General features: G+C 51.8%; 2 protein-coding genes and 1 long non-coding RNA gene across 5 annotated transcripts; all 3 read left to right on the forward strand.

Annotated features, from left to right (window-relative positions):
- The first annotated feature begins 165 nt into the window (after nt 1–165).
- On the forward strand, nt 166–2,091 carry LOC146601230 (sulfotransferase 1B1-like). 3 transcript variants are annotated; one of them, XM_085309972.1, is made up of 7 exons: nt 173–492; nt 607–735; nt 818–915; nt 1,013–1,139; nt 1,224–1,318; nt 1,394–1,574; nt 1,657–2,091. In XM_085309972.1, the coding sequence occupies exons 1-7, from the start codon at nt 345–347 to the stop codon at nt 1,767–1,769; spliced, it is 891 nt and encodes a 296-aa protein (XP_085166098.1). In that variant the 5' UTR covers nt 173–344; the 3' UTR covers nt 1,770–2,091. The 3 variants fall into 3 exon arrangements, with proteins under 3 accessions (XP_085166117.1, XP_085166106.1, XP_085166098.1); XM_085309991.1 differs by lacking the exon at nt 1,657–2,091 and having other exon boundaries at nt 166–492; nt 1,196–1,318; nt 1,394–1,566; XM_085309980.1 differs by lacking the exon at nt 607–735 and having other exon boundaries at nt 172–492.
- A 4,498-nt stretch (nt 2,092–6,589) lies between these two features.
- LOC146601231 (sulfotransferase 1B1-like) lies at nt 6,590–7,244 on the forward strand. The gene is made up of 3 exons (XM_085310389.1): nt 6,590–6,737; nt 6,852–6,980; nt 7,132–7,244. The coding sequence occupies exons 1-3, from the start codon at nt 6,590–6,592 to the stop codon at nt 7,242–7,244; spliced, it is 390 nt and encodes a 129-aa protein (XP_085166515.1).
- A 661-nt stretch (nt 7,245–7,905) lies between these two features.
- On the forward strand, nt 7,906–10,230 carry LOC146601232 (uncharacterized). Its single transcript, XR_014896433.1, has 3 exons — nt 7,906–8,140; nt 9,153–9,213; nt 10,078–10,230. It is a non-coding gene; the product is annotated as an uncharacterized LOC146601232 (long non-coding RNA).
- Nucleotides 10,231–15,272: the final 5,042 nt, after the last annotated feature.

The raw sequence follows: 15,272 nt of genomic DNA on the forward strand, positions 1-15,272 counted from the left end.
GTCTGCCTGAGCCCCACTTGCAGGTGGAGCAGTAGCAGCAGAAAAGCAACAGAGAGGAGCAGGGGGGTTTGGGGGGAGGGGAAGCGAAGGGGGGGGGGAGCCTCTCCCAGCAGCCCAGGTTTATGACTCCTGTAAGTTTGATTTTCCTGCCTATAAAGTCAGCCCTGAAACAACAGTTATTGCACGCACCTGCCCTTTTCCAAAGCAGCAGCCTTCCCCAAAGCTTTTTCCCCTCTGCCGTCCCTCCAAAGCCCAACGGGGGAGACCGAGACCTGCTCACTGCTGCTTCCCACTGCCGAGCCAGCTCTGCAAGGAGCCTGCTGGCCCCCAAAGTCACTCCCAGCATGGCCTCAGCGGACACCTACCTGCGGCAGCCCTGGCACCCAGTGCACGGCATCCCCATGGTCTGCGCCTTTGCCCACAACTGGGAACGGGTTGATGCCTTCCAGAGCCGCCCCGAGGACATTGTGGTGGCCACCTTCCCCAAATCCGGTGAGCTCYATCCCCGAGAAGGGGTGGTGGTGGTGGGAGGACGCTGGAAAGGCGCTGGGAAGGCAATGCCGCCCGGGAAGTGAGCCAGCCGGAGCTTCGGCCTCTCCTTGCCAGGCACCACCTGGGTCTGCGAGATCGTGGACATGATTCTGAAAGGCGGCGACGCTGAGCGGTGCAAGCAGGACACTATTGCCAATCGGGTGCCTATGCTGGAATTTGCCGCCCCAGGGCAGATGCCGGCAGGTAGGGGGGCCGGGGGAGGTGGCGCAGGGGAGTGGGGTGACAGCTCGCAGCAGGAGCATGCCAGCAGAAACTTCCTTTCCAGGCACAGAGCAGCTGGCGGCAATGCTGTCCCCACGCATCATCAAGACACACATCCCAGCCCACCTCCTGCCCAAGTCGTTTTGGGAAAACCACTGCAAGGTAAGCGGCGGCCAGCGTGGGGAGCAGAGCCCTGCAGGGATCTTGCATGTGCTGGGTGGCAAATATCCCCCCATCCCACACCCACACTGCCCCACAGGTGGTCTATGTGGCCCGCAATGCCAAGGATGTGGCCGTCTCCTACTATCACTTTGACCTGATGAACAAGCTGCACCCACACCCCGGCACTTGGGCTGAGTACCTGGAGGAGTTTATGGCAGGCAGAGGTGGGTCTGGGGGAGCTGTCAGCCCCACGCTGAGAGGGAGGGGAAATCCCCCATAGCCCACCTCCTCTCTGCCCCACCATGCAGTGGCCTACGGTTCTTGGTACAACCACGTGAAGGGCTACTGGGAGCGGAGGAAGGAGCACCCCATCCTCTACCTCTTCTACGAGGACATGAAGGAGGTGAGGGCCAGGCAGAACAGGGACAGCGGTGGCTATGCATGCGCCAGGGCTGAGTGTCCACATCACTCCTGACAGGACCTGCGGCGGGAGATCGGGAAGGTGGCGCAGTTCCTGCAGCGGGAGCTGCCACCAGCAGTGCTGGATGCCATTACCCGCAACACTTCCTTTGAGGCCATGAGGGACAACCCCACTACCAACTACACCATGGTGCCCAGCACCGTCATGGATCACAGCCTCTCCCCTTTCATGCGCAAAGGTGAGTGGCCCCCAGCCCCTCGCCCCCATGCGGTCTCCCCACCACCGTGGCCCTGCTCACCCTCATCTCGCCCGGCCCCCAGGCATCGCTGGCGACTGGAAGAACCACTTCACTGTGGCCCAGAGTGAGCGCTTCGAYGAGGATTACGCCTGCAAGATGGCGGGGACCGACCTGTGCTTCCGCACCGAGCTCTGAGGACAGCGGTTACCCCACGGCCCTCTGCTGCAGCTGAAGACCAAGCCCAGCCAGCACTGAAGGCTATGCCAGGCCTCCACTGCACCCCCAGGCACTGGAGCTGGGCCTGCTGGAGGGAAATCAAATAAAACACGCTTAGGAACAACCTCTGGGGCTGCTCTGTCATGTCCATCTGTGCTGATTCACAGAATCACAGAATGGTCGATGTTGGCAGGGACCTCTGGAGATCCTCTGGTCCAACCTCCACCTGCTCAAGCAGGGTCACCTAGAGCATGTTGGCCAAGATCACATCCAGGCAAGTTTTGAATATCTCCAGAGAAGGAGACTCCACAACCTCTCTGGGCAGCCTGTTCTTGTGCACTGTCACCCTCACAGTAAAGAAATCTTTCCTTATATTCAACAGGAACTGCCTGTGTTTCAGTTTATGCCCATTGCCTCTTGTACTGTCTCTGGGCACCAGCAAGAAGAGTCCAGCCTCGTCTTCTTGACACCCATCCTTAAGATATTTGCAGACACTGACAAGATCCCCTCCTCAGACTACTTTTCTCTAGGCTAATCAGTCCCAGTTCTCACAGCCTTTCCTCATAGGGCAGATGCTCCAGCCCTCTGATCATCTTTGTAGCCCTACGCTGGGCTCTGTCCAGTAGCCATGTCTCTCTTGTACTGCAGAGYCCAGAACTGGACCCAAGACTTGAGATGAGGCCTCCCCAGGGCTGAGTACAAGGGCAGGATCACCCCCTCTCGACCTGCTGGCAACAGTCTTCCCAATGCAGCCCAGGAGACCATTGGCATTCCTGGCCACAAGGGCACATTGCTGGCTCATGCTCAATTTGTCATCCACCAGCACTCCCAGGTCCTTCTCTGCAGAGCTGCTCTCCACAAGGTCAGCCCCCAGCTTGTACTGGTGCCTAGGGTTATTCCTCCCTAGGTGCAGGACTCTGCCCTTGCCCTTGTTGAACCTCAGGAGGTTCGCCCAACTCTCCAGCCTGTCCAAGTCACTCTGAATGGCAACACAGCCCTCTGGTGTATCAGCCACTCCTCCCAGCTTGCTATCATCTGCAGACTTGCTGAGGAGGCACTCCGTCCCCTCATCTGGGTCACTGATGAAAAAGTCAAACAAGATGGGACCCAGTACTGACCTGTTGTGGACACCGCCAGCCACAGGCCTCCAACTAGACTCTGCACCGCTGATGACAACTCTCTGAGCTCTGCTTTTCAGCCAGTTCTCAGTCCTCCTCACTGTSCACTCATCTAACCCACACTTCCTGAGTTTGCCTAGAAGGATGTTATGGGAGACAGTGTCCAAAGCCCTGCCGAAGTCAAGGCAGACAACATCCACTGCTCTCCTCTCATCTGCCCAGCCAATCATTCCATCATAGAGGGCTATCAGATTGGTTAAGCAGGATTTCCCCTTGCTGAATCCATGCTGACTACTCCTGATCACCTTCTTTTCCTCCATATGTCTGGAGATGACATCCAGGAGGAGGTGTTCCATCTCCTTTCCAGGGATGCAGGTGAGGCTGATTGTCCTGTAATTTCCTGAATCCTCCTTCTTGCCCTTCTTGAAGATTGCAGTGACATTGGCTTTCTTCCAGTCCTCGGGTACCTCTCGTGTTCTCGCTGGCCTTTCCAACATGATGGAGAGTGGCCTGGCAATAACATCCAACAAGATTCCCTCAGTACTTGTGGGTGCATCCCATTGTGGTCAATGGCCCTATGGGTGTCCAGTTTGCCTAAACGATCTCTAACCCGATCTTCCTCAACAAAAGGAAATTCTTCCTTTCTCCAGACTTTCTCTCTTGTCTCCAGGCGCTGAGATTCCTGAGAGCTGCCCTTAGCAGTAAAGACTGAAGCAAAGGCAGCATTCAGGAACTGCCCGCTCTGTATCCTTTGTCACTAGGGCACCCAGCCCATTCAGCAACGAGCCCACATTTTCCCTTCTCTTTCTTTCGCTACTGAAGTCTTGGAAGAAGCCCATTTTATTGTCCTTGACATCCTTTGCCAAATTTAATTTCACATGGGCTTTAGCCTTCTTCGCCACATCCCTGCATACTCTGACAGGCTTCCTATAGTCCTCCCAAGTGGCCTGTCCTTTCTTCCACATCCTGTTTATCTCCTTCTTCTTTTTGAGTTTTGCCAGGAGCTTCTTGCACATCCCTGCAGGTCTCCTGTTCCCATTGCTTGACTTCTTCCTCATAGGGACGCACTGCTCTTGAGCTTGGAGGAAGTGATGCTTGAATATTAACCAGCTTTTTTGGACTTCCCCTTCCCTCTAGGGCCCTAACCCATGAGATTCCTCCAGGTAGATCCCTGAAAAGGCCAAGGCCTGCTATCCTGAAGTCCAGGGTTGTGATGCTACTTATCGCCTAGCTTCTTCCTTGCAGGATCCTGAACTCCACCATACCACGGTCACTGCAGCCAAGGCTGCTCCCAACCTTCACGTCTCCAACCAGTCCTTCTTTGTTGGTTAGGACAAGGTCCAGCAAGACACCTCTCATCAAACACCTGTGTCAAAATGTTATCATCAACGCTCTGCAGGAGCCTCCTGGGCTGTTTGTGCCCAGCTGTGTTGTCCTTCCAGCAGATAGAAGGTTGGTAGAAGACCCCCATGAGAACCAGGGCCTGTGATCGTGAGGCTACTTCCAGTTGTCTGTAGAAGGCCTCATCGACTTTCTCTTCCTGGTCAGGTGGCCTGTAGCAGACACCCACAACAGCGTCCCCCATGTTCACCTGCCCTTTAATTCTACCCATAAGCTCTCGACTCACTCTTCATCCACCCCTAGGCAGAGCTCGATACACTCCAGCTGCTCTCTCACATAAAGAGCAACTTCACCACCTCGTCTTCCTGGTCTGTCTTTCCTAAAAAGCATGTAACCATCCATGACAGCATCTCAGTCATGTGAGCTATCTCATCATTCTCTGTGATTGCAATGAGATCATGGCCCTGTGACCGCACACAGATYGCCTGTTTGTTCCCCATGCTGTGTGCTTTGGTGTACAGGCATTTCAGAGAGGTAGTCGTGCATGCAGGTTTCCTGGGAGGGATGTGAGAGGATTCCCCGTAGCTGTGTGTCATATGCACTTCCCCAGTTGCATGCACTCACTGGAGGCCTCCTGACTTGAGCTGTGTTTTACTGACTATCCTCTCTCTATAACTCTCCCCTTCCCCCATCCTACCTAGTTTAAAGCCCTGTTTACCAGGTTGGCCTGCTTGTTGGCAAAGACGTGCATGTCCTGCTTAGTGAGGTGGATCCCATCTCTCTCCATCAGTTGCTGATCTTCAAACAGGGTACCATGATTGTAGAAACCAAAACTGTTGCCAAGTCCAGCTGCGTAGTCACTTGTTAATTTGGAAAATTTGTCTACTCCTGCTCCCATCCTTCCCCCTCACTGGCAGGATTGAGGAGAAAATCTAGACCCTTGACCACCATTCCTGGAGCTCTGAAATCCTGTTTGATCATTCCCAATTTGCCCTTGGGATCATTAGTGGAAGATGCTCTTCCACATGGAAGAGCAGCAGAGAGTAATAGTCTGACACATGCACAAGCCTTTGCAGTCATCTGCATCTGATGTCATCTTTGATGACATCTCATATTCGAGCCCCTGGCAGGCAATAAACCTCTGTAGACAAGTGGTCAGGTTGGCAGATAGGTGCCTCTGTCCCCTGCAGCAGGGAGTCACCCACAACAACCACTTGATGCTTCTTCTGGGGGTTCCGGCAAAGCACAGGGTCTATCGGCTCAGTTGCTGCCCTTGAAGCCATGCCCTGCTCCACCTCAGCCTGGAGGTGCTTCCTCAGTTGCAAGAGTGCAGGAGGAGTAATGGCCTTTTTGTCCTCCCATGAGAAGTGACCAGCTTCCAGCCTTCTTCTACAGTGTTGTGATGCACTGTTTTGCTCAGCACAGAGCCCTGCTGCAACTCTTCTGCTGTGGGGGGTTGGGACTCCTGGAGCTGTATTGTCTCCAAGAATGCCCTGTCCAGAATCTCCTGCTAGGCAACCTCCTGACTTCCTCCCCTAACTCTTTGACTGGATGACACAACTCATCAGCAACAGCACAACTTCTGCAGGAGAGATGACTGTCAGCCCAGGCCAGGCCTCCTAGGGAGGCCCCAAGCACTCTCTGAAGACCTGTAGAGCTGCATGTGCCATCAGAGGGTCTGCTGGGTCTGGCCCAGCTGATGCAACGACTCCAACAGCTACTGGGGAATGTATTTGACGGTGTGACATGACTACGTCTGAAGAAGCACAAACTACTAAGACTGGAAACCAAAGTGCCTTCTTGCACCTTCTGCACAAACTGTGTTCACTGTCACACAGTCTGTTCAGTGCCTCTGTAGCTGCACTCCCCGTGCCTGGGTTGCATGCATGCGTGGAAAAGCTCCTGGAGGGTACTGGCTGCCCCTTGGCCAGGGAGGTGCTGTCCAGAGGCCCCCCAGGAGGGCATGYGTTTGAAGCCCTCTGTTGCCTCGGCCCCTCTCAAGATGGCGGAGGATTTCAGCACAAAAACCCAGGCAGGAAAAGCAGCAGCTCAGAGGCAGGTGGGAAATCCTGCTGGCCTCTAGGCCTTTCCCCTTGCTCACTCCTCCCTCCCCGGCCCACAGCCAAGTAAACACTTTGGCCCTTGCCTACCCCTGCCTCTGCCCTTCCCCTCCTCACTAAAAGCACTGTGGGCCTTGGGTGTGCAGTCTCTGCCCCCTGCCTGTAGGCACACAGTGGGTGTCCCGAGGGCTGGCCGATGGTGGCTGCTGCAGCAACCCTGGGGCCCTGCTTCCTGGCTGCGAGCAGGGCTGGTGGCCACCCTCCTCCTGGCCATGGCAGCATGGCCTCGGCGGATGCCTACCTGCGGCAGCCCTGGCACCCAGTGCACAGCATCCCCATGGTCTGTGCCTTTGCCCACAACTGGGAACGGGTTGATGCCTTCCAGAGCCTCCCCAAGGATGTTGTGGTGGCCACCTTCCCCAAATCCGGTGAGCTCTATCCCCGAGARGGGGTGGTGGTGGTGGGAGGACGCTGGAAAGGCGCTGGGAAGGCAATGCTGCCCGGGAAGTGAGCCAGCCGGAGCTTCGGCCTCTCCTTGCCAGGCACCACCTGGGTCTGCGAGATCGTGAACATGATCCTGCATGGTGGAGACCTCGAGCAGTGCAAGAGGTCTGCCATTGCCAATCGGGTGCTCATGCTGGAGTTCGCTGCCCCAGGGCAGATGCCAGCAGGTAGCAGGGCCGGGAGTGTGGGCGCAATGGCTTGGGGGCATGAGAGAGGCCACCAGTCTCTGTGGGTCAGTTGGGGATGGAGCATGGAGCTCCCGCACGCACAGAGCTGCTGACCACCATGTCCTCACCCCGCGTGATGTCCCGGCCCCAGGCATTGCTGGCAACTGGAAGAACCACTTCACCGTGGCCCAGAGCAAGCGCTTCAACGAGGATTACGCCTGCAAGATGGCGGGGACCGGCCTGTGCTTCCGCATCGAGCTCTGAGGACGGTGGTTGCCCCACAGCCCCCTGCTGCAGCCTCCCTTTTTTTTGCCCCCTGCCCCTGTAATATTGCCTCTCAGCACTGCCATCAGCACCCACTTGCGGCTCTTTCATTTTCTTACACCCACGGCAGTTTTGCAGAAACAAGGTTTGCCGCCTGCATGGTCACCGATTGCCCAAGGAAACTGCCTGCCCCGCGTAACTATCACCCTGGTGCTGGGGTGCCCAGCGGAGCCTCCCGCAGCCAGTCCTGTGCCTGCTGCATCTGGGAGACGGCCTCTGCAACGGCCGTTTTGAAGCAGCAGTGCCAGGTTTTTGGACAGCGGGAGCCACAAAGCGAGGAGCCCCCAGGCTCACCTACAGTGAGCGAACAGGGCCCCTGGGCCTGCAAGCCCCTAGACGCGCGCTGGTGCGGTGACTCCCCCCCTGCCCCGTGCCTGCCATGCACCAYAAGAAAGGGGCAGTCCCTGGCCCCAGTAGGCACCTCTGGGCAGGCTCCCYGCTTACCTCAGCGTCGCATCAGCAGGCATCAGAAAAGCCCCTGCTGAGGTCATACTTTGGGGTCAGGGCAACGCCGCACTGCACAGTTATGGCCACGCACCCCCCCCAGCTGCCGGGGCCATGGGGGAGAGGGGAGGTGAGGGACTGGAGGGCGCCTCTRGGGATAGAGACCTTTCCCTGCACCACTTGTGCTAGGTTCTCCAAGGGGAACCGCAGTCCTGGGGACGGGAGTGTCCCGGCTGCCCCGGGGAGGGCTGAGGGCCAGCTGTTCCCCAAGGGAGGAATAAAGCCAATGGCAAAAGGAGGATTTACTGGTGATCTTGTGCTGTTCTGCTCCCAGGGACCTGGAAACTTGGCCTTTGCTGCGCTGGTCGCCCTGCGACTGAGTCATCCATAAGGTACGCYTGGTTTCCCTTCAAGGGAGGCCGTCTCCCACCCCAGCATCTGAAGGTGAGGTCTGTCCAGCCGCAGAGTGCCTTTGACCTGCATCAGGGAGTTTCCAAAACAGTGCAGCCAAAAAARCATAGATAAATGGCATCAGGCAATGACGCAGCATGTAAACACAGTTTTTTTTAAAAAATAGCTGTTTTCTTAAGGTTGCAACTGCTGAAGAAAGCTGGAAGGAAGCTGCAAGTCTGATGGTCATTTGCCAGTCTCACCTGTGTTTCTCTGCTCTCTTTTGATTGATAGCTGTGCCAGAAAGTAACTTGTCAGTGCCTTGGAGGAATTACTCATTCCTTGTAGTGTCCCTGAGGATGCAATTTCTTTCTGTAAGGTGGATGAAATATCCCAAGAGGTTGAAAAATTGACTGGCAAGCTCATGGGCTGTCTGCCTCCCTTAGGGGAAGGCACTCTGCAAAAGGCACTCGGCTCGTGCTGCAATTCCCGTCGACTCCAAGTCCCAAACACCCCAGCTGGTATCAGTGGGTCTTGTGGTGCCTGAACATGTCCCTGCATTTGGCTCTGCAGGATTGACAGAAGTCCACACAATACATCTAAAAGYGGGTGCAAAAAAGTATATTTTGCTTTGTGCTCCATTAATGGAGGGTAGCTGGAGTGGGAACCAGCATTAACAGCAAGTGCTAGCGTCATTAACCTGGGTCAGACCTGTCGATGCTCATCACCACAGGGTAAGCGCAGTATTGCTCCCCTCCAGGGTGCCTTTTTGGCCATGGAGTCCTCATGGTCTCAGTCCAAGTGTAAGATGGGGCTGGGCAAAATCCAGGGAAGGAGTTTTATTGTAAGTCACAATAAAATAGTAACAAATGTTTTTTGCTTCTCTCTCCAATATTAAAAGCTTTTCTGTGTTTTATAATGCGTCTTTTGTGTATTTTTTTGGACACACTGATTTATTATATCATTGATGACTATGCAGCAGGCTCTGAACCTCTGTCCCTTCTTATGTTGCAGTATCAATATAAACAAAGCTGAGCCAGAAGTGCCTRAAGAGGAGCCAGAAGAAGTAAGACAGGTAATTACAGACATGAGCAAAGAGACCTGAACCAATGGTAGCTTCAGTCATAGCTTCTTTCACACAGAAAAAAGCCCCATAGAGAAGGAGCTCCTGGGCTGGACACAGCTCCTCCRTGTCCAGGTGCTCTGTACAAGTTACATCAGTATCATGATGTGTTTCTGCAGGAATTTCCTCCCCTGCTGTTTAGGTCAGACACAGCTCYTCCACTGATGCGAACTGCTTGTCTCTATGTAATTTGTTCCAGACACTTTCTTCCTTCCCCTATGTTTCTTATATGCCTATTTGTTGCTGGATTGGCTTAAAGTCAGGCTTTCTAACCCCCCGCCCTGATTTGTTCCTTAGATGTGCTGGGTTTCTGTGGATGCACATGTAGCTTTGGCCATGTTTCTGCTGCATCTGTGGTGTGTTTAGATGATACCTTTGGCTGTTTTATAATACAGATATGGCTCTGGTAAAATGTAAAGGGCCATATAGCAGCATTCTTCAAAAATCCCTTTTGTTCTCCAGGGTCAGTAAGACCTGGTGGGTTTTTTGGTTTATACCTTTTTGTCTCTGGGCTCAAATTGATCCCTGGGAGCTGTTTGCACTTTCTAGCTGAAGAGCTGCAACATAACCAGCTAGAGGAGGCCAAAATGTTGTGCTCCAAACATTTTGCATAGATATAGGCAGCTGGGAAAGAAACAAGGATTCAGTTATAATGAGGCTGGAGGAGGTATCTCAGGAGTAATTGTGTGCTTAAAAGCACAATCTAACAAATTTGAGCAGGATGAAGCTCCCTCCTAAACACGCTTGTAAGACCAGGATCTTGAATCACTTGATATGAAAGCAGAGACTATATTCCCGTTGCTTGTTGACGCCAAGGTGCAAGCAGCATGTGTGGAAACCCCGGCGGCGGGCAGTTCCTCACCGCTCTGCGTGGACGCCCAGGTGCAAACTTCCAGTCCCGAACTGCAGAAGACACCTCCTGTGCTCTCACTAGCAGTTGCTCAGGTGCAAACCTCAGCACTCACAGTCACAGAGGAGGAAGATGATCTTCCTTCACACACAGAGGCCGAGGTACAGACATCCAAGCTGACAACATTGGAAGCAGAGGATATTCTTCCTTCCCTGTCACATAGCGAGGCTCATTTGGGCTCCTCCTGCCCGGAAACACCAGAGGCGCAGGACACAGCAATCCCTGCAGAAGTCATGCCCATGCCTCCAGAGCTAACAGATGCAGAGGTGCAAACTTCCCATGCTGAAATACCCCTGGGGAAGAAACAGCGTGCCTCACAATTACGGGTTGAGGCCCAAGTACAAACCTCCAGGCTGGATTGTCCAGAAGTGGAGGAGGTGCCTCCACGTGCATCCCAGACAGAAGTGCAGGAACAGTCCACCGTGCTTGAATTATCGCAGAGCGAGGTGTCCCTTTCCGTGTCCCAGACAGAGCCTCAATGTGTCTCAACAGAGGGAAAGCTGTCTGTGCCCTGCATGCATGCTGAAACACAAGAAAAGGAGGCATCACAGGCAACGCTGGCGAGGAAGCCATCTCTGGCCGCCTGTGCCGAGGCCGAAGTGCAAACTTCTCATATTGATATACCTCCGGGGAATAAATGGCGGGCGTTACGTTTAGGTAACGAAGCCCAGGTACAAACTTCATACCCGAAACTGCCAGTGTCAAACAGCAGAACTTTGTCCCTGCAAGATACCAAGGTGGCTTAGGGCCCTGAGCACACTGCATGCAAAAAGTAAGTAGAAAACATTATTTCTGYTATTATTTCCCCCTAACAGAGCTGAGCTTTGCTTTGCTTCATTTTTTCTTTTCTTTTATTTTTTGACCAGAAAACCAGCAGGAAGATAAGGCTTATGCACAATTGGTGAATTCAGTCAAAATTGAGCAGGAAACTCATTTTAGCATTAATTCCCCTATGGGGCTTATATATGAATAAATCACTACTTATGAATACTTTGCAACAGAAGAATAAATTAATGCTTGGCTTTGGGGGCGGAGGGAGCTTGTACCCCAGTTTTGCGCTTCCAGTCACTAGTGGGGGGACCTCTGCCCCAGGACTCCTCCATGGGTCCATTCAATGGCTGGGCTGAGCAGCAAACTAACATGCTAAAACAAGCAGTTGATGAGTCAAACTAGTGTGGCCAAAGGCCTGGCCTTGGGAAGGGACACAAACCTTGCCCTGGAGCCTTTCTCATTTTGACTTTTTTTTCCCCCGTGCAGAATGGTAAAAGCCCCCATGCGAACCATGCTGCTGCTTGTGTCAAGGTGTCCCCGCAGCATCAAAATGGCAATAAAGAGAATAAAATCTTAAACTGAATCAATAAAAACAAGTGAAATATTATACATGGAAACTGTGGYGTTTTTGTCCTAGAGTCAGAGGGCAAAAGGATGAGATATCAAGATAYAAATTTGCTGGGTAAGAGGGGTTATGTTAGGGATGCCAGCTCATTAACCTCTGCTGGCACTTCTCTATCCCCTTGGGCATAATGAGGAAGTAGGTGTTTTTCTGGACACGAGTACCTGTGCCTCTGCAAGCATTTCTCCTTCCACTGCCACTTCTGTCTGTACTTGGGGAGGAACCGACCTYTAAATCATACCCTCCAGTTTTCACCGTCTGGACAGTTTCCCCCACAAAAAGTGATAATCTTTTACAACTCAGAGTTTCATGTTAACGTTCAGCCCAGAAGTTGCTTTCTTGAAATAACTGAAAGGAAAATTGCAGAGCTGCTTGGTGTGCCTCAGGGCAAAAGCCTCCATTTCCTACCCTGGCATTGAACTTTTGAGGTGCTGGTTGTCACAAGSGTATTATGGAAATAATATAGATGTGTCATGCACACTGTAGCCCTCATTCAGTGAAATGGTGAAGATATATACATGTGGCAAACACTAATATGTATTCCTTAACTTTTGCATAACTAGCCTTAACCTCAAAGAACTCGCAATCATTAAAGTTGGAAGTTGTATCCATTTCCAGAGCAATTCTTAGTAATGTTAGACATGTGAAATACAGCCACTTAATATCATCTGCAGTGCTCAGTCCTGCTTTTCTTGTTTGTTGGATTTTGCYCCTTAATCCTCTCAAAATGTTTATCTTCTTTTTGCATTAAGAGTAATCTGAGTATCATCTTTATAAGCTAGCCATAGAGATAAGTAGAATATAACCCTCCAGTTCCACTAGTAAGAGCTCTCATTTCCTATAGAGYAATTAGGTAATGATGGATTAGAAACAAAACCCTAAGAAATTCAGAGGAATCAGCAGCTCTAAATCTCCCCAGGCTTGCCCTTGCAGGGAAACATCACAAGCTATACTGATGCAAGCCTATATCAAGGCTCCCAACTGCCCTAGTCGATGTGACATGGCCTTTTGATATCTGTCAGAAGAGCTTTGCTTAAGTTTCCTATAGGACTTTCCCAAGTAAATTCAACTGACCTGAAAAAAAAAGATATGAAACTAAATGCAAAGATCTGTGGAAAGATCATATAGGAACTCATAGCAGTAAGGCCTCACTGCTGTTGACACATTGGTAATTGCCCCAAATTCTGAAAATTTAGAAAGAGCCAAATTGAATATTATGGGCAGATTTTTAAAAACATGGAGGCCAATCTGTATGTTCCTGCATCWCTACATCCTTAAACCATGTCTTGATTTCCAGAATCAAGGGCTGCATACCCAGCATTTACCAGCAATGCCAATATATGGACTACTGAAAGCTCTGCGCTTGAACCACAAGATTGTCTTGGTTTCCGTGGATAGTTTGTAAGCAAGTCTATCATTTAACAGCCAAATTTTTAAAGGTCTTGTTTTGCTAGCTAGAATTACAGAATCACAGAATGGTTGAGGTTGGAAGGGACCTCTGGAGATCATCTAGTCCAACCCCCACTGGTCAAGCAGGGTCACCTAGAACATATTTCACAGGATCGCATCCAGGTGGGTTTTGAATGTCTCCAGAGAAGGAGACTCCACAACCTCTCCGGGCAACCTGATCCAGTGCTCTGTCACTCTCACAGTAGAGAACTTCTTCCATATATTCAGGTGGAACTTGCTGTATTTCAGTTTGTGCCTGTATCCTTTTGCTGGGCTCCACTGAAAAGTCCAATCCCATCCCCTTGACACCCTCCTCTCAGATACTTATAGACATTGAYAGGATCTCCCCTCAGTCTTCTCTTCCCCAGGCTAAACAGGCCCAGCTCTCGCAGCTGTTCCTCATAGGGCAGGTGCTCCAGCCCTCTGATCATCTTCATAGSCCTACGCTGGACTCTCTCCAGTAGCTCCATGTCTCTCTTGTACTGGGGAGCCCAGAACTGGACACAGGACTCTAGATGGGGCCTCACCAGGGCTGAGTAGAGGGGCAGGATCACCTCCCTCGACCTGCTGGCAACACTCTTCCTAATGCACCCCAGGAGACCATTGGCTTTCCTGGCCACGAGGGCACATTGCTGGCTCATAATCAACTTGTTGTCCACCAAGCTAGGATCCTAACAGGAGTGAAAGAAATGTTTTTAGCCACTTAGCAGTCAGACACCATATTCCTGAGTGGTAGCTACTGGATGCAAAATCCTTCTGAGAATCTGGCTCTGTAATAACGTTATAACATTCCTTTGCAGAGGAAAGATAATCTGGACTATTAAGTTACTGGGGTATAACAAAGCATGGGCTAATCCTTGAATATATGCCTTACTGCGATCAGCCCATATTGTATTACTTTCTCCCCACTGAAAAGCCCTGTTCAGGGTGGAACTTATTTAAGCACCTTCTGCCTGGTGCTGAACCTTGCCAGARCTGGTGAGGCACGCTAGGCGAGCAGCAGCAGACAGAAGCAACCTGCCATAGCAAGTTGCACCTTATTAYCCAGAGCATGAGTCCTTCACATCCTGGAAGGCTCCACTAGGTAAGAGCTTTTTTTCTGTGTGGCATTTGTCCCCCGTAATGTGTTGAACTGATTGTACTGTTGTACATGTGGGTTTTAGAGTGGTCTCATTTTGATTCCTGGTGGTTATGACCTCCTGAGCTGGTTATTTCAGGACCTAGTGACTTACATTCAAGTAGTGAATTTCCACATGAGAGCTAACTCCGAAGACGCGGTGTACTACAATAAAAATCACTCAGCAGAGGCCAGGGAGTCATGGCACAGGTTAACTTGCCTTCAGAGAGACATCAAATGCTATCTGTGGCTGAGACACCCTGATGGGCCTGGCAGATCCCCTCCAGGACATGCAGGAAGCCTTGTGTCCCCTGAGGTAGACGGTGGGAGCTGGCTGGGCCCTGCATGTGTGTTTGGACACCTGAACCCAGCCTACAACTCCACAAAGTTGGTGCTGATGCACCCTAGACAGTATCAACAAGCTCCCCATGTTCAGCTGTGCAGGAGCAGGCAGAAACCACCATTCATATACCAGAGCAAAGTACACATTACTGTTATGGTTATGTATTGGCATTATTGTCACTGAAATGAAAGACATGCTTCCCTCTCTCAATATGGAAAACACCAACACATCTAACAAAATCTGATCCTGAAAAAGTATATGCATTTCTGAGTCTGCATGGTAGCATCAGGCACTTAAATGTGCTCTGTGGCCTCTCCTTCTCTGGCCTATGTGGCACCGCTAGTCAATAGAGCAAGGCAGGGAAATTATTTTGGTACTGGAGCTCRCATTTGGGGGGGCTCTCACTTGCTGCTTCTGCCTTGGTGAAGATGCACCAACTTGAATTAATGCTGAAGCCTGGAGAGGGGATGGTTCTCGGCTGGGACTAGAGCACAACTGCCGGTAACTCATGCTATTAACTGACTGCACATGCTGGCAGGTCCACACAACTATGGAAGGATGGGGGAGGCTTAATGATACCTATGATATCATTTGCCACTGCTAGTCCTGTCACAGGAATCCCTCCTTGCACCAGCATCCTCCACCAAGTATCCTCTTCTGTCTTTTCAGTCCAGAGACCGAAGGTGTTCCAGGTCAATTACTCTGCTGTGGCTTTAAAAGCTCCCACTTGGGTGGTGGTAAAGACCTGCCTTTGCCAAGGGTGCTAGTAAAGCACCATCACATGCAACACGGAGACTGA

The sequence above is a fragment of the Rhea americana genome, unplaced genomic scaffold (assembly GCF_003343005.1).
Source record: "Rhea americana isolate MKP2758 unplaced genomic scaffold, rheAme1 scaffold_107, whole genome shotgun sequence".
NCBI classification, from domain to species: Eukaryota; Metazoa; Chordata; class Aves; order Rheiformes; family Rheidae; genus Rhea; species Rhea americana.

What these genes read in the sequence shown, in the direction of transcription:
- LOC146601231 (XM_085310389.1), top strand. Translation starts at nt 6,590, where the DNA reads ATGGCCTCGGCGGATGCCTACCTGCGGCAGCCCTGGCACCCAGTGCAC. An exon ending in GGCCACCTTCCCCAAATCCG is followed by an intron (nt 6,738 to 6,851) that starts GTGAGCTCTATC and finishes TCTCCTTGCCAG; the next exon opens with GCACCACCTGGGTCTGCGAG. An exon ending in CCCAGGGCAGATGCCAGCAG is followed by an intron (nt 6,981 to 7,131) that starts GTAGCAGGGCCG and finishes TCCCGGCCCCAG; the next exon opens with GCATTGCTGGCAACTGGAAG.